This window comes from Scomber japonicus, chromosome 19 (assembly GCF_027409825.1).
Source record: "Scomber japonicus isolate fScoJap1 chromosome 19, fScoJap1.pri, whole genome shotgun sequence".
NCBI classification, from domain to species: domain Eukaryota; kingdom Metazoa; phylum Chordata; class Actinopteri; order Scombriformes; family Scombridae; genus Scomber; species Scomber japonicus.
This window is the reverse complement of record NC_070596.1, coordinates 6,110,892-6,132,558: the sequence shown is the minus strand read 5'-3', so window position 1 is coordinate 6,132,558 and position 21,667 is coordinate 6,110,892. Positions and strand designations below refer to the sequence as shown.

The following is a 21,667-nucleotide window of genomic DNA, read 5'->3' as shown; positions in this document are numbered from 1 at the left end:
CCACTAGGTGGCGCTAGAGATCACCCACCAATTACATGTCATGTTGCAGTGTATGATGTGGAGAACACATCCTGTAAATTTTATATAAATCGGATAATGTTTGTCATATGAGGCTGACTTCCTGTGTCCAGTAGGTGGCGCTGTGTATTTGACACAGTATTGATACGTAGATGTGTTCAGGGCGGGACCCTCTACATGCATGATGAATTTGGTGTAGACAGGACAATGTCTGTAGGAGTTATAAGGACTTCCTGCCTCATGGCGAAGCATCGAAATTGTCCGCACAGCCACACCCAACAGGAAGAAGTCATAAAAAAGATTTTGATAACTGGCGTTATGTCTTAGCTGAGTCAATTTCAGGTGTAAATACTTAAGATTATGAGAGTAATTAGTGAAAGAATGAAGCAAGTGACTTCCTGTTGCCAGTAGGTGGCGCTATGACTGTCACTAAATATGAGACTGTATATGTGTTCAGACTGGGACACTGAACAAGCATATTAAATTTGGAAAAGCTCAGACTATGTAGAGTCAAGTTATGAGGGTTTGAAATTTCATGGCGAGACATCGAAATTCGCCATGTCACCATGGCAACCAGGAATGACCAACGAAAAAGCTTTTGATAACTTTTCATCTCCAATGTCTCAAGATGATTTTGTGTGAATTTGAAGAGGATGGGATGAAATCCCTAGGACTAGTTCGTTCAAGTATGATGCGTGGAAATGACCAAAACACTCACCAAAATATAGCATTGTTCCCAAGATGGCCGACTTCCTGTTGGACTTAGGGTATGGGTCCAAATGGCGTTTTTGTGCGTCTGGAGATGATACATAAACCTACCGAATTTCATTCTTCTATGTCAATCAGGAAGGCTGAGGTTGAATTTTGAAATATTCAAGGGGGCGCTATTGAGCCGTTTAGCCACGCCCATCCCATTGAAGTATATAGGATGTTTAATGAACCCACTCCAGACGTGTGTGTTGAGTGTCGTTACCGTAAAGGCATCCTTTGCCTCTGAAAACTGTAATCGTATTTTCATGGCGTTGAATGCGTTGTCATGGCAACAGTATTTGATGATGGGTCATGAGTTGCAGAATATAGCATCACCAAGGTCTTATGTCTCAACTGAGTCAATTTCAGGTGGAAATACTTAAGATTATGGGAATAATTAATGAACAAATAACGCAAGTGACTTCCTGTTGCCAGTAGGTGGCGCTATGACTGTCACTAAATATGAGACTGTACATGTGTTCAGACTGAGACACTGAACAAGCATCTGAAATTTGGAAAAGCTGAGACCATGTGGAGTCAAGTTATAAGGGTTTGAAATTTCATGGCGAAGCATCGAAATTCGCCGCGTCACCACGGCAACCAGGAATGACGTGGGAAAAAGCTTTTGATAACTGTTCATCTCCAATGTCTCAAGATGACTCTGTGTGAATTTTAAGTGGATGGGATGAAAACTCTAGGAGTAGTTTGTTCAAATATGATGCCACAATTTGCATTAAAATCAATATTTTGATTCAAAATGGCCGACTTCCTGTTGGAGTGACGTCATGGAACCCATAGACTTTTTTGTGCGTCCTGACATGATGAACATGTGTACCGAGTTTCGTTTCTCTATGTCAATCTGTCGCGAGGGGCTCGATGTTCTTGATTTTGCAGGTGGCGCTAGAGAGCCATTTTGCCACGCCCATTTGTGCAGACCATAAAATATCAAAATTTTCGCCGGGTCTGGCTTGCGTGCAAACTTTGGTGACTTTTCGAGCACGTTCAGGGGGTCAAAAAGGCCGTTGTTGTGGGAGAAGAAAAATAATAATTAAAACTGCAAGCAGTGATGAACGGGCCCTCGCGCCCCCACGCATCGCCCCGTACGCGCATGTCGGTGCGTGCTGCAGTCACATGGCAGACACAGCGGGCATGTAGACGTCTTGGCACCGGGGATTGTAATGAACACTGTGTGATGGGGCTAAGTCACATTGCATGTGTCCACTAGGTGGCGCTAGCGATCACCCACCAATTACATGTCGTGTTGCAGTGTGTGATGTGGAGAACACATCCTGTAAATTTCATGTAAATAGGATAATGTTTGTCATATGAGGCTGACTTCCTGTGTCCAGTAGGTGGTGCTGTGTATTTGACACAGTATTGATGCGTAGATGTGTTCAGGGCGGGACCCTCTACATGCATGATGAATTTGGTGTAGATCAGACAATGCCTGTAGGAGTTATAAGGACTTCCTGCCTAATGGCGAAGCATCGAAATTGTCTGCACAGCCACGGCCAACAGGAAGAAGTCATAAAAAAGATTTTGATAACTTGTCATCTCCAATGTCTCAAGATGACTCTGAGCGAATTTGAAGTGGATGGGATGGAATCTCTAGGACTAGTTCGTTCAAATATGAGGCCTGGAAATTACCAAAAAACTCAGCAAAATATAGCATTTTTCCCAAGATGGCCGACTTCCTGTTGGACTTAGGGTATGGGTCCAAATGGCGTTATTGTGCGTCTGGAGATGATACATGAACCTACCGAATTGCATTCTTCTATGTGAATCGGGAAGTTTGAGGTTCAATTTTGAAATATTCAAGGGGGCGCTATTGAGCCATTTAGTCACGGCCATCCCATTGAAGTATATAGGATGTTAAATGACCCCACTCCAGACGTGTGTGTTGAGTTTCGTTACCGTGGAGGCATCCTTTGTCCCTGAAAAGTGTAATCGTATTTCATGGCGTTGAATGCGTTGTCATGGCAACAGTATTTGATGATGGGTCACGAGTTGCAGAATGTAGCATCACCAAGGTCTCATGTCTCAGCTGAGTCAATTTCAGGTGTAAATACTTAAGATTATGGGAGTAATTAGTGAAAGAATGAAGCAAGTGACTTCCTGTTGCCAGTAGGGGGCGCTATGACTGTCACAAAATATGAGACTGTACATTTGTTCAGACTGGGACGCTGAACAAGCATATTAAATTTGGAAAAGCTCAGACCATGTGGAGTCAAGTTATGAGGGTTTGAATTTTCATGGCGAAGGATCGAAATTCGCCACGTCACTACGGCAACCAGGAATGACGAGGGAAAAACCTTTTGATAACTTTTCATCTCCAATGTCTCAAGATGATCCTGTGTGAATTTGAAGTGGATGGGATGAAGATTATGGGAGTAATTAGTGAAAGAATGAAGCAAGTGACTTCCTGTTGCCAGTAGGGGGCGCTATGACTGTCACTAAATATGACACTGTACATGTGTTCAGAGCAGGACCCTGAACAGGTATCTGAAATTTGGAAAAGTTCAGACCATGTGGAGTCAAGTTATGAGGGTTTGAAATTTCATGGCGAAGCATCGAAATTCGCCGCGTCACCACGGCAACCAGGAATGACGGGGGAAAAACCTTTTGATAACTTTTCATCTCCAATGTCTCAAGATGATTCTGTGTGAATTTGAAGTGGATGGGAAGAAAACTCTAGGAGTAGTGCATTCAAATATGATGCCACAATTTGCATTAAAATCAATATTTTGATTCAAAATGGCCGACTTCCTGTTGGTGTTAGGGTATGTGTCCAAGAGACTTTTTGGTGCGTCTTGACATGTTGAATATGTGTACCAAGTTTCGTTTCTCTATGTCAATCTGTCACGAGGGGCTCGCTTTTATTGATTTTGCAGGTGGCGCTAGAGAGCCATTTTGCCTCGCCCATTTATGCAAACCATAAAATATAAAATTTTTCGCCGGGTCTGACTTGCATGCAAACTTTGGTGAGTATCGGGGCACGTTTAGTGGGGGAAAAAGGCAGTTACTTTGTCAGAAGAAAAATAAAGAGAATTAAAACTGCAAGCAGTGATGAACGGGCCCTCGCGCCCCCATGCACCGCCCCGTACGCGCATGTCGGTGCGTGCTGCAGTCACACGGCAGACACAGCGGGCACGGCAGACACAGCGGGCACGTAGACGTCTTGGCACCTGGGCTTGTAATGAATGTTGTGTGATGGGGCTAAGTCACATTGCATGTGTCCACTAGGTGGCGCTAGAGATCACCCACCAATTATATGTCATGTTGCAGTGTATGATGTGGAGAACACATCCTGTAAATTTCATATAAATCGGATAATGTTTGTCATATGAGGCTTACTTCCTGTGTCCACTAGGTGGTGCTGTGTATTTGACACAGTATTGATGCATAGATGTGTTCAGGGCGGGACCCTCTCCATGCATGATGAATTTGGTGTAGACAGGACAATGTCTGTAGGATTTATAAGGACTTCCTGCCTCATGGCGAAGCATCGAAATTGTCCGCACAGCCACGCCCAACAGGAAGAAGTCATAAAAAAGATTTTGATAACTGGCGTTATGTCTTAGCTGAGTCAATTTCAGATGTAAATACTTAAGATTATGAGAGTAATTAGTGAAAGAATGAAGCAAGTGACTTCCTGTTGCCAGTAGGTGGCGCTATGACTGTCACTAAATATGAGACTGTACATGTGTTCAGACCAGGACACTGAACAAGCATATTAAATTTGGAAAAGCTCAGAACATGTGGAGTCAAGTTATGAGGGTTTGAAATTTCATGGCGAAGGATCGAAATTCGCCGCGTCACCACGGCAACCAGGAATGGCGGGGGAAAAAGATTTTGAGAAATTTCCATCTCCAATGTCTCAAGATGATCCTGTGTGAATTTGAAGTGGATGGGATGAAGATTATGGGAGTAATTAGTGAAAGAATGAAGCAAGTGACTTCCTGTTGCCAGTAGGTGGCGCTATGACTGTCACTAAATATGAGACTGTACATGTGTTCAGACCAGGACGCTGAACAAGCATCTGAAATTTGGAAAGGCTCAGACCATGTAGAGTCAAGTTATGAGGGTTTGAAATTTCATGGCGAAGGATCGAAATTCGCCGCGTCACCACGGCAACCAGGAATGACGGGGGAAAACGCGTTTGATAACTTTTCATCTCCAATGTCTCAAGATGATTCTGTGTGAATTTGAAGTGGATGGGAAGAAAACTGTAGGAGTAGTGCGTTCAAATATGATGCCACAATTTGCATTAAAATCAATATTTAGATTCAAAATGGCTGACTTCCTGTTGGTGTTAGGGTATGTGTCCAAGAGACTTTTTGGTGCGTCTTGACATGATGAACATGTGTACCAAGTTTCGTTTCTCTATGTCAATCTGTCAAGAGGGGCTCGCTTTTATTGATTTTGCAGGGGGCGCTAGAGAGCCATTTTGCCTCGCCCATTTATGCAAACCATAAAATATCAAATTTTTCGCCGGGTCTGACTTGCATGCTAACTTTGGTGAGTTTCGGGGCACGTTTAGTGGGGGAAAAAGGCAGTTACTTTGTCAGAAGAAAAATAAAGAGAATTAAAGCTGCAAGCAGCGATGATCGGGCCCAAGCCCCCCCACGCACCGCCCCGTATGCGCATGTCGGTATGTGCCGCAGATACACGGCAGACACAGCGGGCACGTACACGTCTTGGCACCCGGGTCCCCTAATGAACATTGTGTGATGGGGCTAAGTCACATTGCATGTGTCCACTAGGTGGCGCTAGAGATCACCCACCAATTATATGTCATGTTGCAGTGTGTGATGTGGAGAACACATCCTGTAAATTTCATGTAAATAGGATAATGTTTGTCATATGAGGCTGACTTCCTGTGTCCAGTAGGTGGCGCTGTGTATATGAAGCAGTATTGATGCATAGATGTGTTCAGGGCGGGACCCTCTACATGTGTGATCAATTTGGTGTAGACGGGACAATGTCTGTAGGAGTTATAAGGACTTCCTGCTTCATGGCGAAGCATCGAAATTGTTTGCACAGCCACGCCCAACAGGAAGAAGTCATAAAAAAGATTTTGATAACTTGTCATCTCCAATGTCTCAAGATGACTCTGTGTGAATTTGAAGTGGATGGGATGAAATCCCTAGGAGTAGTTGGTTCTAATATGAGGCCTGGAAATGACAAAAAAACTCACCAAAATAGAGCATTTTTCCCAAGATGGCCGACTTCCTGTTGGATTTAGGGTATGGGTCCAAATGGCGATTTTGTGCGTCTGGAGATGATACATAAACCTACCGAGTTTCATTCTTCTACGTCAATCGAGAAGGCTGAGGTTCAATTTTGAAATATTCAAGGGGGCGCTATTGAGCCGTTTAGCCACGCCCATCCCATTGAAGTATATAGGATGTTAAATGAACCCACTCCAGACGTGTGTGTTGAGTTTCATTACCATGGAGGCATCCTTTGCCCCTGAAAACTGTAATCGTATTTTCATGGCGTTGAATGTGTTGTCATGGCAACGGTATTTGATGATGGGTCATGAGTTGCAGAATGTAGCATCACCAAGGTCTTATGTGTCAGCTGAGTTAATTTCAGGTATAAATACTTAAGATTATGGGAGTAATCAGTGAAAGACTGAAGCAAGTGACTTCCTGTTGCCAGTAGGTGGCGCTATGACTGTCACTAAATATGAGACTGTACATGTGTTCAGACCGGGACACTGAACAAGCATATTAAATTTGGAAAAGCTCAGACTATGTGGAGTCAAGTTATGAGGGTTTGAAATTTCATGGCGAAGGATCGAATGGTGAAGGAAATTGTCGGCGCCGCCACGGCCAAACCGGATCCCTAATCAGAAAGTTTTTGATAACTTTTCATCTCCAATGTCTCAAGATGTTTCTGAGTGAATTTGAAGTCGGTCAGATTAAATCTCTAGGAGGAGTTAGGTCAAATGAGATGCGTGGAAATCGCCAAAAACGCATATTCGATAGAAAATGGCCGACTTCCTGTAGGAGTGAGGGTATGGGTACAAGAGACTTTTTTGTGCGTCTTTACACGATACATATGTGTACTGAATTTCGTTTGTGTAGGACAATCTCAGGGGTGGGGCTCGCTTTTTTAAATTTTCGAGGGGGCGCTACAGAGCCATTTTGCCACGCCCATTTATGCAAACCATAAAATATCAAATTTTTCGCCGGGCCGAACATGATTGCACATTTTGGTGACTTTTGGGGCACGTTCAGTGGGGCAAAAAGGCGTTCGTTGTGGGAGACGAATAATAATAATAATAATAATCTTGACGATTACAATAGGGCCTTCGCACTGTAGTGCTTGGGCCCTAATAATAATAATAATAATCATGGCAAAAACAATAGGGCTTCGCGCTGGTCAGCGCTCGGGCCCTAATAATAATAATAATCATGGCAAAAACAATAGGGCTTCGCGCTGGTCAGCGCTCGGGCCCTAATAATCTTGACAGATACAATAGGGCTTCGCGCTGGTCAGCGCTCGGGCCCTAATAATAAAAGATCGGAGAATTCCTGTAAACTGGATTTTGGGGGTCTGTAGTGGGGCTTTGCCATTTATCATAAAACCCAGTGATTCAAATGAGGAAAAGTTTTCCGAGTGAGTGAGGGGAACATATCAAATCCTCTCTTCTCTGAATAACAGCCAGTCCACCTCCACGACCTGAAACCCAAAGCTGCTGGAAATAATTCAAACCAGGAGGACTTGCTTCATTGTGTGCATCACAGTCACCTGGACTTAACCAAGCCTCAGTAAGCAGAAATAGATATAACAGCTTTGATACTATGAAATCATTGCAGAGAAATGGTTCATTTGCCAGAGATCTGTCATTCATCAACCCAAACACTAGTGAGGTGGGAGATGAAGATGGAGCAGGACTGGCCAAGAAGTCGGTGAGATGAAGCAGCAAGACTGACATGGACCAGATTATGCTGCTGTGTTCCCAGTGTTGGACTTTGACTCTGATTTTATGGAAAGAAAGCAAATAAGGGTATTTCCCAAAATGACAAACTCTTCCTTTAGAGGTGCAGCGTGGAGGATTTAGTGGCATTAGCATTAGCATTAGCGGTTAGGTTGTAGATTGCAACCAACTGAACACCCCTCCCCTCACACTCACCTTCCAAGCATGTTGGACAGCTTACAGTGGCCACAATAACTTGAAAGGCCCTCCCTAGAGCCAGTAGTCTATTCGGGCTACTGTACAAACATGGCAGCCTCTGTGGAAAAGGACCCGCTCCCTATGTATATGTAAAAGACTAATTTTCAGGTAATAAAATCATGTTTCTTATTGTCCGGTGATTATACACTGTTTAAAATATACTTATGACTTTATTACTATATTCCATTTCTGCCCAGTCCGTTCCGCTAGAAGCCACTAAATCTTACACACTGCACCTTTAATTGTATCTGTTTTTGTTTATTTGAGTATTATTGAAGATTTTTGCAAACATCCACCAAAATGTGCTGCATGAAATTTTCCCTTCACACTGTGAGGAATAAAAAGAAAGAGGCTCTCAAAGCGCTGCATTATAAAAATGGCACATTTATTGCTACAGAACGGTCATGAACATGAACCTCATTGAATCACTACAAGATGAGAACCAACAGGCAACCAACGGCCAACTGTTGGGCTGGTACGAGGAAGAATAAAACCCTTTAGCACAGAAAATAAAAAATAAGCTGTTCCCCAACATCTCCACTGATCTGGAATTTAAAAAAAACAACAAAGTGTAATAAGAGCAACATCAACAATAACAACAACCAGAACCAGACATTTATAATTATATAACATAAAAAAACATAGTAAAAGAATGCAACATTAACCAGAAGTAATAAAGAGAATGGAAGCGGAGGAAAAATGCTGCACGGAAAAATACAATGAAATAGTTGAAGGTTTGAGGCACTGAGCCACACACTGGAAATAAAAGTGGGACTGCTGTGTTTGTGTTATGTTAAAAAATAAAAAAATGTTTTGAATCTTGGCGCTCTGTGGCTTCTAACAGTGACCCATCACACAGAAAACCTCACAGCCTCGTCTTCATTAACATATGATTCAAATTAAACATTTAAATTGAACTGATTATTTTTAAAATTCACTTTTGAACATTTTTCAAAATTTCAAAGTGGAATATTATATATTTGAAATATGTTTAATTAATCTGACTTTTATTGGTTCTTTCATTTATTCTTTTCAGTATGCGTATTATAAAAAGATTGCACTTGCAAAAAAAAAAAAAAGCCGAATCTATTCAAATTTTTATGAATTTAGTCTAAATTGAGCTTCTATAGGGTGCGTTAAGTTGGCTCCATAGAAAAAGAGCACTATAGAGAAGAAGCTTTAACAAAAAGCCCAGGCACTGATAACAGGGTAAATCTGCTTCATGTGTTTTTTTTCTTTTCCATCTTTTCACTGAATTGCTTCAAAAGGAACGAGAAGAACGAAAAAAGGCCACAGTTCATGTATTTTTACCATTATGATAATTATAACACTGAAACAATGAAGTATGTCTTTAAAAATGACTCTTATAGACTTTTACACTTACAGAGAACAGCTATGACTGAATGTAAATGAATCAGTCATCTTTATATTTGTGCTTGATGTTCATACAGAGCCCAGTGAGGATGGGAATTTTCATTTTTCATTATTCCGATATCACTAATTTATGTATTCAAATCACTGATTTGCATTTTAGAATTTTAACAATCCCAGTTGTAAAATCATATTTCAGGTTGTTAGTCCCCTTCCAGAAGTGAGACCTCTTACGTTCATCAAATCATATTTCTTATTCTGATTATTGGGCTTACTAAATCATATTCTCACACCATTTATTTGTGGAGGGTAGTAATACATCTTCTCCAAAGAAAGTAAATGATTACACAATGTTGTGTCTGACTGCCCAAACCTGAAATATATTCACATCTCAGTCACAAATAAAGTGGTGTTAATTTAAGAATATTAATTTGGAGGGTTATAGCACATTATTTTGTAATTCGGAACAAATTAATAGACCTAGTAGTAGTATTTTTGTACTTGCTGGAGAACATAGATGGTAAAGCAACTCTGGACAAAGTTATATGTAATTAATTCAGAACTTTAAAAGGAAATTGTACAGTTTCCACCCTACGTGACGGTGGTATCTGTAGAGAAATCAGCCTCTGAGACTTAAGGAGCTTTGTTTCTGCTGTCAGATTTACACGTCGTATCTTGTTTAATGAACAAGTGAAGAAATAGAAAAGTAAAAACTAGACACAGTGGTTAGTGTTTGTGCTATTGTTGCTGTAAGCGCTGTGCTAACGCGACTGTCAACAACACTCAGCTGACTGACGGATTGGTGACTAGCTTGTTAGCAAACAAGATAGGACATATAGATTAGACAGCTCTGGAATGGTTAGAGGGTGCATTTTCGTCTCTACGCTAACAGTTTATCCAAATGCTTTTTTTCAACTCTTACTGGGTAAAAATGTATTGGAGTAATAAGTGATTAAAAAATAATGGCACTGACCATCAAAAATGTTTTTATAATCCAGATGCTAACCCATTTCAGAATTTTAAATCACCTGTGAATCCCAATTTATAAACTCTAAAAGGTAAGATCTATACTTCTGTTTTACAAATATGAAACTGATAAAATATCATTGCCATAAGTGAAATACTGAGGACGAAATGACTGAAAAAACTGGCTGGAGTTTTAAGGTATGGTTTTTCATGGCAGTGGACATTTGTATGAAATAAATCTATTGACGTTAAAGATATGAAAACAGGCTCCTTTAATTTCTCATTTTGTCATTTTCTTTTGCAGGGACTACAGTACTTCTGCAAAAGAAGTGTCATATTAACATCAATACTGGTCATTCGTATAAAATGTTTAAAATGTTTTTTTTTGTATTCTTTTGAATGGAAAACACACATTAAAATGAGTATAATTAATATAAATGTACCAAATTTCAGATTTGTTGTGCTACTGATGTTGGTTAGTGCTCTCCGGAGTGTAAACCCTTGTGTATCTGTTCAATTAAACGTTAGCTGCTGTTTCATGAGGAAAATGAGAAATTCTTTCTGTTTCTAACATTGCTGGGAAAACAAAGGACAAGAGTGGCCATTTTGAATTCAACTCATTATTGCAGTAAAACTGGTACAGAGTAACAGATTACAAAGCTCATGGCACAGTCACTGAAAAAGAGAAATGAGGTGTGTATGTACAACAAGGAGGGAAAAGAAAAAAGTTAACATTTTGGCTAATAGAAACATCAGGGGTAACATAAAAATGAAGATACTGTAATTCGGGAGATGACTTGATTATACAACAAAGAGAAAATATGAAATGAAGCATTGCAAAAATAACATTACTTAAAAAATACATTTAGCACTTACACTGACAGATTCAATCCTAGTGTTTAACCTAGGTCCGATTCAAAGTAGCTTTTCCTTTTGACAAAAAGCTCAATTTTAATGGCAAACACTAAAAACAAACGACTGAAACTGTCTTGCACATGATCTGATATCTTTTTGGGGAATAGCTGATAAGATTGTTTGCTGACGACCTGCTGATTTATATTAGCAACACTCCAATGTTTTACAAATTCTTCATATTTTAATCTGGAATCAGGTGCTGAGGGTCTTTCAGTTAATTCACATTTACAACCTATCTCGAAGAAAGAAATGCACGGGAGTCAGAGCTGGCCCAAAGCCACCAGGAGGCGCCAAAGTCATTAACCTGCCATAACCTCAGTACTTCTGTTATACCACCCTAACACAATTTCTCAAAAGTTGCTTTGATAAGTTCTGTTATAACAGCGACATTACTAGAATTGTTCTGACAATGTTTTTGTTCTGACAAAATTTTGGGATTATCAAATTTTAGGGGCAGTATGTTTTAAAGTTAGTAAGATAACAGGTTATTATGATTTTTTGTATTTTCAGTTTTGCTAGTTTTGCTTAATTGGCATTCTATTTCAAATGGCCCAAAAAATGTCTTGGGACAGCTCTGACAGGAGTGATTCTTGGTGCAAGCAAAGACAATAATTTGACTCACACTTCAGATGTTCGGCAACTGAAACCACATACAGTACTGAGCACCACCGACCAAAACTAAAAGTTGGCACCTGGCTACTGTAACCGGACGAATACAACCTCACTAAAAATCAAAACATCATCATCATCATCGTCGTCGCCTCTCGCTGGCAAGTCCTCACCCCACAGAAACCCCACAGAAAATGTTTTATGACTATTTACACATTTCTCTGCAAAAAATACAATTAAAAATGGTAATGTCATGAGGCATGGAGAATTAAACAAATATCATATATCTTTTATGATTTGATTCCTCCCAAGAACCGTCCAAATGTTCCCCACATTTATAAACATAATGTTGGAAAAAAAAAAGGATTTCTGAACTTTTGACCTCACTACATTTTCAATGTGACACATTTTTTCAACACACACTGAATTTTACTTTTTCATCTTTTAACAAAAAAACCGATACAACATATTTCTAAAACACAAAATAACAACAGTCTACATGTAAAAATATAACTTTTACATACACAATTTCAAAATAATGGTTAAGTTTGCCATTTTGTTGCATACAATTTACAAATGTCTGTGTGTCGTTGCCTCGGGTAGATAGCAGTGAATGGAGCAGTTAAAACTCCGGTCCCATTTTGTCCTGCGCAGGGTGCCGTACTAGTCAGAGGGTGTTGTCATGGCAACAACAGAGGACACAACAAAGTCAGTTGAAAATTTATAACACTGAGGGGCCTCACCAACTTTTGCCAGTTCAGTCTTTGAGAAAATAATTCCTCCCCAAGAAAACACTCCTTTGCAACAGAAAATAAAAAAATAACAAAAAAACGGCACCCTCCTCATATATCGTATATACTTTTTTGTACATTTATATATAGATTGATTTATTCAAATAGATTCTTTTCCAGTTTCCGTGCCTTCCTGTTGATTGGGTAGGATTTAAACTGCGTCAAAATGACCACTGACAGAGAACAATGCTGACGGATAGCGAATTGTGATGTTTTTTTCTTTTTCTTTTTGTTTTGTTTTTTTACATTTTCTGTAATAGACATGTAAACCAGAACAGACAAATAAAAAGTAATAAGAGAAATGATTTTTCTTAAAAAAGAGAGAGAGAGAGAGAGAAAAAAAAAGAAAATCTGTTTTACAACATACAACCACACACTTTGTACTGAAGACTACATTGGCTTACGGACAAGCCGATCAAATATTGATAAAAAGCTGATAAGCTATAATACAAGAAGAGACGCGTTGTTCACCATGGGAACAGGGCTAGGGTTAAGTACAGGGAAGTGGGGTTCAGGGTAATGTAGGACTTAAGGGGCCGGGGAGAACTGGGACGGGGGCTTGTTTTGCTAAATCAAGCGTCTGTCCCATTGGCTTGAAGCCAGAACACGCTGTCTACTTACATATAAGCATACAGTACATTAAATACAGTTTAGTTTTTTATCCAAAAAATACTTTTTTTTCCTTTTTAGCTTTTTTTAAATTCCCAGGTCTGGTAAAAAACCTGACTGCATAGAACCTAACGACTAAGAACAGGTTTCCCTAAGCTTGCATCCTATTAAAAGACCAGGTAAATGTCCTCCTCTGGCAACTCGAATGATATGAACTCTAAAAAGGCACATTGGTAGAAGTGTGAATGTTCAAATTGCATCTGTGGGACTGCTTAGGTGGGACAAGAAGCTTGGGAGAGGGGCTAGGGCTCTAGTTAAGGGCTCATAAGGCTAGGGTCAGCAGAGAAGACAGCACTGGGACTGGGGATTCAATTTAGGGTCTGGATTGAGGAGGGTTAAGAATAGGGTGAGAGAGAAGGGGAGCTTTCCGATCGACACTTGAACTCTTATGGATTTATATGTATATTAATCTAATCAAGGTAATTAAAACGACATAAAACATGTCTGATTGTTGTATTATATGTATTAACAGAATCATGACAAGAGAATAGACTAGTGCTATATTCTGGGGGCAAACATTAGCCCAAAGCAACTACACGTAGGTGTTACCAATTGTACCTTGACTCGGCAGCAATTGGGCCAACTCATCTGGCTACCTGGGAAAAGCCAAATTATGACCCAAAGTTTGAACTCTGGTTGGATATAAAACTATTTGCTGTCAGCTACTGATGTCTGGCTTTACTGTTTCCACCAGTCCAGGTGGACCTCTTCTAGATAAATGAGACTAGCTAATGGTGCCAGCAACAAGACACCTCAACAATGACGCAGAGTTGTCCAGACAGGAAATGTCAATCAGAAAGCCCCGCAAAATTTGGTATTTGGGGTACAGGAGAGGTCTGAGACTGTGGTTAGATGTTTAGGGTTATGGTTGACCACACATTAAACCATGAAATGAGAGGATCTGATGAATCCAACGCAGGAATGCTTTGACTACTGCTGCTTGGCCCCCAGAGGAAAGGTATATACCCCTAACCCTGATGATTGTTCCCTTGCTTTCCCCTGCAGCGCAAACTTTCTCTTTGCCCATTTAGAGCTCTTTATCTATGTCTAACTCCTCAGGAAGTTGGTCCACTTCAATCTTGACATGACTCCCCCACCTCAGGGCATCGGGAGCACTCCATTCCAAGTGGAGCGACTGCGATTCAGGGAATGTGCTAAACATGGAATAGAATTCACTTCAGTGCTCAGTCCCGCCCTCTTCCCCCTCATCCAGACATCCATCTACCTATTTTTCTGTCATCTGCCCATCCTCTCGAGCATCTGTGCAGAAACCCTTTGATTTCGGCAAATGTCCGAACACCAGTTTCAAACTCTGCCTGCTTTTCCCATTCCCACTCTGATTGGGGACGTTTGCCAGAGTGTTTTCTTTTTGTTGTTTGCTTTTGCATCTGCACTATGAGCCCACAGCAACAATCTTTAAAAGATGTCATGAAAAGTCTTTCCTTCCTGCTGCATTTAGAAGTACACTTTTTCATTACTGCATGATTCTTCCTTCTGTAATTCCTCTACCTCCAATAATTTAAATACCCCAGTCCCTCTGGAGTCACTCACTGATTGATTGATTAACTGATTCAATGATTGATTCTCTAGGTATTCTCTTCCTTTCAGTAGATACACACGGGCCATTAGGGTACAACTGTACAGGGTTTTTTGTATTTGTATTACGAAGTTCTCAGTCCGTATAATTTTGCAGTCTGTTTAAGCAGTCAGCTATTATCATGAAACACACTAGTGAACATACATAAACATAAATGTTCCAACTGTTTTACACTGACAATTGAAATGTTTGTAGTCTGGGAGGGAATGGATTAGAAGGGGTAGAATGTTTTTCTTGGTAAGCTCAAGCTCTTTCTAGGCATCTATGATTTTTTTTTTGTTCCGATTACTCAGTAATTTGAAACACCTCTGAAAAGCAGAAAGGTCGCAATAGAATTAACTTCCTAATCTATAGTCGTTTGAATTTTTATTTTAATGTGAAATGCCTTGTTAGATGTATGAGTGTGTAGCCTGCATCTGGGATACTTCCCGGTATTGACCTGTTCCTTTTTGCTTTGTTTGCTTTGCTTATCCGTGTGTATCTATCTGACTGGTTTGCATCCAAGAGGAGATCAGGCACAGCTTCATCCACAGTGTGGCGTTAGATTGCCATTCAGTCAGAGATGCGCTGAAGCTGTGTTGAAAGACAGCTGCGCAATGTTGCTTTTTTTTTTTTTTTTTAGAAAAAAATCTCTTAACACTTTGTGATATGTTTTGTTTCGTTCTGAACAACCCCCCTATCCCCTACCCTCCTCACTGCCTGCGTCCAGTTGCACTTTTTTAACAAGTTTTTGTGTCACTTTTCTCATATATATATATAGATATATATATACTATATATATTTATATATAGAACCCTTTTGTTCTTTAAAACTGGGAATGCTGATAGAACAAGTACAAGAAGAAGATTTTTTTTTGGATGATGATTCCAAAGACTTTTGTCCATTCCTGTCACTTTGTGTCAAAAGCTCCCACAAACTGCCCCTTCGTAGCAGCCACGTTACAGCGGCCATTTAACATCTCCACAAAGTAGCATCCAGTTCCCTTCAGCTGGAGATGCAAAGTGACGAAAGCGACTAATGTGACTCTGCAGTTCATGTTCTCGACAGAAGTAGACGAAGGCGAAGAGGAGGATCAGAGACAACAGACGAGAGGAGAGAGAGAGAGAGGCTGATCTAATTGGTCAGGCTGAAGTTCCGGAGATTCTGATTGGTCAGGCTGAAGCAACAACGGGATTGATCAATGCTGGGTTGTCATGGAAACGTCGTCAGAGGAAGTGGTCACTCATCATCTTGATGAACTCTGGCACCTTGGACCTGGCAAGACAAAGAAGAAAAGGAAGAAAGAAGGCATAAGGAAGGAAATTCACACACAAGCACACACATGCATACAAATAATTCCATGGCAGTGTCAATGTCACTGATGGCTGCTAGATGCTCCAACTGACCCCCGTTCAAAAAGCCTCAACCTGTCTGTCATGTGGGAATTGATTAAATGTAAATGTAATGTTACATGATAATCTGTCTTGTTGGCATTATTTAGCTAAAGTAGCTAAAAGTAGCGAAAGTAAGCTAGCATTAGCTTGGGTCTAAGGTAGCAGGGTGTGTTTCCAGAGCATGAAAGGTGACACCCTGCACTCCTTGTTCTGAAGGTCCAAGCTGAAAAGATGGTGCTAACTGTAAAGTGTTCTGGGATGCTAACCAACAGGTAATGTTACACCTCGCTAAGTCCTTGTCCTTACAGTCTCATACTGACATGAAAACATGGAAAATAATCATGTTACTTTGACTCTGAAGTCCTGCTCGTGTCCCTTTGTAGTTTTAAGTGTCAAGGATGGAAAGGGTTCATTCATTGGTGAGCATGATTATAGTGGTCTTCATTGGGCCAAATTATATTATTAGGGCCCGAGCTCTGACCAGCGCGAAGCCCTATTGTATCTGTAAACCGACATGCATGGGGTGGCGAGGGCCCTTTCATCGCTGCTTGCAGCTTTAATTATTATTATTATTATCATTATTGTTATTTTATAGAGACTTTATCCGAATTGGATCCCAGGCTAAAATCTGATCTTGATCTCAATGTTTATTTTTTTCAATTAAACATTTTTGCCTGAAGATGGTGGTAGAGGAAATGTCTGAGGGTCACCAATGTTATTAGGATTTATCCTCTGTTGACCATAAATATTCACAACACATTTCATTCTGGTGGGTATTTCTTGAGATATTTTGCTCTGGAGACTGATTGGTGTTACAGAGAATGTTCTAAAACTCCTCTTGTTGGTATGTTCAAAAACCTTCCAAATTTAGTTGGTAAGTCTTGACATTACTCCTTTGATGGTTGATCAGAAACAGAACAATCAAATTTACAAAATTCTTTTCACAAAATGCTTTGAACCAGGGTATACTTTATGAAAAATGGCCATCACCAGATCTCCACCCAACAGAACACCTACAGAGTTGACCACCATCATCATCAAAACATCAAATGACTAATTCGTTTTTTAGAAATACGCTGTTCATCCCTCCAGTTGAGTCCTGTAGACTTGGGGAATGTTACATTGTACTTTCATTTATCACCTGCATGTAGCACATGAATGTTTTCCAGCAACTCATGTGTCAGTTTGGTGAATGAACCACAACGCATTTTCAAGCTGTTGCATTATCATTGACACCCTAAGAACATAAAGCTTTTTTTTTTTTAATCACTAACAACCTTTCTTACCTTGACACTACAGAACATAAGAACATAACCTCAATGATACATTCAACCTGCTGCTTGACGCACATGCAACACAAACATGGTTTGACCGTTTAAGAGAACACAAAAGTTGTAAGAAGATGAGAACAGAAAAGACACATACTTCATAAAAAACAAGTGACACAACACACAGTCACACATTAAAATCACACTTACTGCCAATCTGTTGTTAAAATGTACCCAGACCAGACAGAAACTAAGTCGCGTTCTCTGCCAGACATTAACTGTCAGGAACTGAACGGCCCAAGTTCATTCAACTAGTGGGGAGAAATTTTGGGCAACATGTTGTCTGTGTAAAACTGAACCTTTTTTTCCTGCATCGGAGCCACAGTGGCAGATACGACAACACAACTGGATTATTTGTTTACTCATTTACATTATGATGCCATGCTGTAGGACTAGAGAGTAGAAACTCATATCACTAAAGATGATGATAATGTGAATAATAACCGTTATTATATCTTCATAATAACTGGCCTATAATTCTGGCCAGTTTAGTGCAACGATCTCCATTAAAAATCCATAAATCAAGTTTGATTTTGTGATATAAAATAATATCTTTCCAGTCGTACTGTCATTTCGGCCACTGTGATTCTGTCCTGCAGGAAACCAATGGTTTGAAAGTACACAGACAACATATTAATATTGATCCAATTGATTAATTGAAAGCCAAAATGTTTGAAATAAATATATCTCAAGCAGTAAGCCCAACTTATTTTCATGGGAGGTTTTTTTGTTTTGTTTGTTTGCCGTAGATTTTTATCATTTTGTGGCAAGGTTTAATAAAAAATGATTTCTTAACATTTCTGGACTGGTTTCTGAATTACGCCTCTTTGGTTCGAGTTAAAGGTACAACAGCAGATTAGTGAAGTGAAATCTTCTGACCATTCAGGGGGGAGGAGATGTTGCTGCGTTTTACATTTGTCCCATGGGGTTTGACCCGTCGCCCATGATGGCAGCGGCGGCGTGGTGCGCGGCGGCCAGCGAGAGGGGAGCTCCGTCTGATGTGGCGGTGACCTTCTCCTCCTCACGGCGCTTCAGGCAGGCCGCTTTGGGGTTCAGGTTTCTCTCTGGAGGGAGAAAGAGAGAGGGAGAGAGAAAAAGAGATTATTAGTAGTGTTTCTAGAGTCTTCTGTTCTTACAAAAAGTGTTCTGACTGTGCCTCCTGTTTTTGTAAGGGAGGTATTTCTTTATGTTGGATCAGTAATATGTTGCAGTGAGACTGGAGCCAGAAAGCCAAAAAAACTTCAGCCTGGTTTAACACAATCAACAGGTGGCACTGCTGCCCTCTTCTGGAGTTCCAGGAACACTGAATATCACCTTGAATTCCCCCTCAAGCAACTTTAAAGTCAGAACAAAGGAAAATATTTTCACACTTTGACAGTATCAGAGACTGTTGGGCTCATGGCTCATGGTTGCACTATCCCACCAAATGGAAATATTCTTAATGTCTTGTTTATCATTTAAAGCACACTTTTTCATTCATCCTGACATTTTTGGCATCTTTGGGACCTGTAGGAATGTCTTCTCCACTCCAATGCAATATATAAAGTTTTGCGGGTTTGAACAAAGCTTTGCTGCACAGCATGGATTTGTAGAGATGAAGCCAGCGGGTTCATGAGGTTAAAGTGTGCATTAAAAACATATTTAAACTATTAACCCTATGAAAAGCATTCTGATTGAACCCCTTGCTCAACCTTGACAAACTGCACACAATGTAAAGTTTCTGTTTCTACTATTTTAAAGCATAAGGCTAGCATCATTATATATTTCCTAATATTAATATTATTGAAAAGAATGAACCCAAGTGATTTCCTGAAACAGTTGGGCACTGCAGTATCTGGAAAACATGAGTCAAACTGCAGTAAATAGTGCTTTTGCTGGGAACTATTTTCAGTGGTGGATGAATACACATTTACTACTACCCAGTATTCACATCAGAAGGACAGTGCAGATCAATCTGGTTGCATACTGTTAGTTACTGAGGCCACAGTGATACTGACCTCGGACTTGTTGCTCCAGACTGAGGATGACGGCCACAGCCTGATGCAGTATCAGTAACTTGGTCTGAGGTTTATCGCTCTTCAGGTGCAGCTGGACCATCCTGCCCAGCTCCTTGAACGCCTCGTTGATGTCACGGACGCGCAGGCGCTCTCGCGCGTTGTTGGCCATCCTCCGTTCCCTCTCTCGCTCCATTTTCTGCTCTGGAGACAGGTCCTCGTCGTCGTTGTTGCTATGGTGACCAATGATGAGGACGAAAAGGAGCGAGGGAAGAAGGAGGCAAGGGATGAAGGTAGGAAAAGGAGGATTGGAGGATGAAAGTTCAGTTCTATATTGATGTGTAGAGGCTTGTTGTAATAGAAACCTTTACACGATCATCAATACAGTGACAAAATCAAACAGAGCAGGGCTTGGGGACATCATGTTGGGCTGCAATCTGGATATTCCAAGTGCTAGACTAGTTGTCAGACATGGTAATATCTATGAGTACCACATTATAATTAATATTTACAGTGAGTACTGCAGTTGATTAGTAAATAAAATGAAAAGTAAATATACTAGTAAATAATGGCCACAAACACAGTGATTTACAGCTGCCAACAAGTTCCCAAACCCTGTGACATCATCATCAAAATCATTTCAATCATCATCATCATCATCATGACCACCACCATCATGTACAAATCTCTGGGGGTTTGGGATCCAAATGTTTCTGATTTCAGTCGACATCCAGGTGAAAACAAACATTCTGTTTATCATCGGAGGAGCGAAGGCTGCTCGGCTGCATTCAGGGCGCAAAAACAACACTTGATGTTTCTATTACTTCAAATTGTTGTTAAAATGTATTTCAGGTCTGTAGTTTCTGGCCAACTGCAGGAATACCTCTGTTGGTGTGTATTTTGACGCCCTGAATGCGAGCTAGCACTTCTTGGAGGAAATTGGCGGTGGGCTCTACTCTCTTGTGTGAGAAACAGTTAAAACCAGGCTCAAGACCATGGAGAGACTTACGGGATCAACCAGGAGCTTCGTTTCTACCAGGAACCTCTGTTTGTCTTCAGCGCTGCCTTTGCTCAAACAAAGAGCGGTTCCTGGTAGACACGGAGACTTCTTCTACTAACTGATTTATTTAGCTGTTTCTCGTCACACTTGGTCACTTCATCAAAGTCCAGAGGCTGGTTCCCAAAACACTCACAGCTTCAAGTCCTTCCTTGTTTCCTTACTCTCAAAGAACTACTCATGGCTTTAGCAGATTTTTAAAAATCCAATGATGACCAATCAAGTAGCACAGTCTACTGGAGAGATTAATTTATCAATGACATGTGGAACTAGGAAAGACTCTGAGCATGGAGGTGCTTTGGGAAAAAACGCGAGGGGTTTGATAGAAGCGAACGTCTGAGATGGGGGGTTACCTAGATCTTGACCTATCAATTCCTTTGAGATCCTTGCTGTCGGGGTCATCTTTCTTGTCCAGGGGCTTCGTGTCTAGGTTCTCGTCGCCCTCGTCCTCAGACTTGATCTCCGAGCTGACGGAGGAGGCGCTTTGGCCCTGAAGACCTCCGGACAGAGCTGCAGGAGGGAGGACGGGGAAGGAGGAGGGGAGCACAGGAGAGGAGTGGTGAAAAGGTGGATATCGATAAATACGACATATGACTTGTTAGTTGCACACGGCTCAGTGAGTGAAGACCATGAGATGTGATTGAAAGCCTTAAATTACAAATATGTAATAGTGTAATTTGGATACAGCCATACTTTGTGTGCAGGTTAGGATTTAACTTGAGACAGGAGAGATGTTGGCTCCTGGTTTGAAACCCAATAAAAGACAAGTTCTCTGCACTCCATGAAAAGGTCCTCAAAATGAGATTGATTGACCTCTCTCTTTAGAAAAGGTACAATTATAGAATGACATTAGCACAGTAAAACCTTTGAAGTTGTGTTAAGACACAATTGACAGTTGATTGCCAATCAATTGATGATATAGGTGTGTCATGCTAGTTGTGGTTAATGTAGTCTGGAGCTTCTAGCTTAAAGCAAAGATGAGGAGCAGGCTACAGAAGTCTGGTAACCTCATTTCTTTCTAACTCCACACCCCAACATTTTTA

General features: G+C 40.6%; 2 protein-coding genes across 4 annotated transcripts in view; both read right to left on the bottom strand.

Annotated features, from left to right (window-relative positions):
- Positions 1-21,667, bottom strand: part of pum3 (pumilio RNA-binding family member 3) — a 260,316-nt gene that overhangs the window by 185,889 nt on the left and 52,760 nt on the right. The window lies entirely within an intron of this gene.
- LOC128380019 (transcription factor 4-like) overlaps positions 15,892-21,667 on the bottom strand; it is a 217,940-nt gene continuing 212,164 nt past the window's right edge. For 2 of the 3 annotated variants that reach the window (XM_053339682.1, XM_053339680.1), the window contains exons 17-20: positions 20,990-21,134; positions 19,571-19,800; positions 18,487-18,637; positions 15,892-16,126 (exon numbers count right to left, since the gene is read on the bottom strand). In XM_053339682.1, coding sequence (XP_053195657.1) covers positions 16,078-16,126; positions 18,487-18,637; positions 19,571-19,800; positions 20,990-21,134 — 575 coding nt within the window. In that variant the 3' untranslated portion in view covers positions 15,892-16,077. Of the gene's footprint in view, positions 16,127-18,486; positions 18,638-19,570; positions 19,801-20,977; positions 21,135-21,667 lie in introns of all 3 variants that reach the window. The other variant, XM_053339681.1, reaches the window with a different exon arrangement.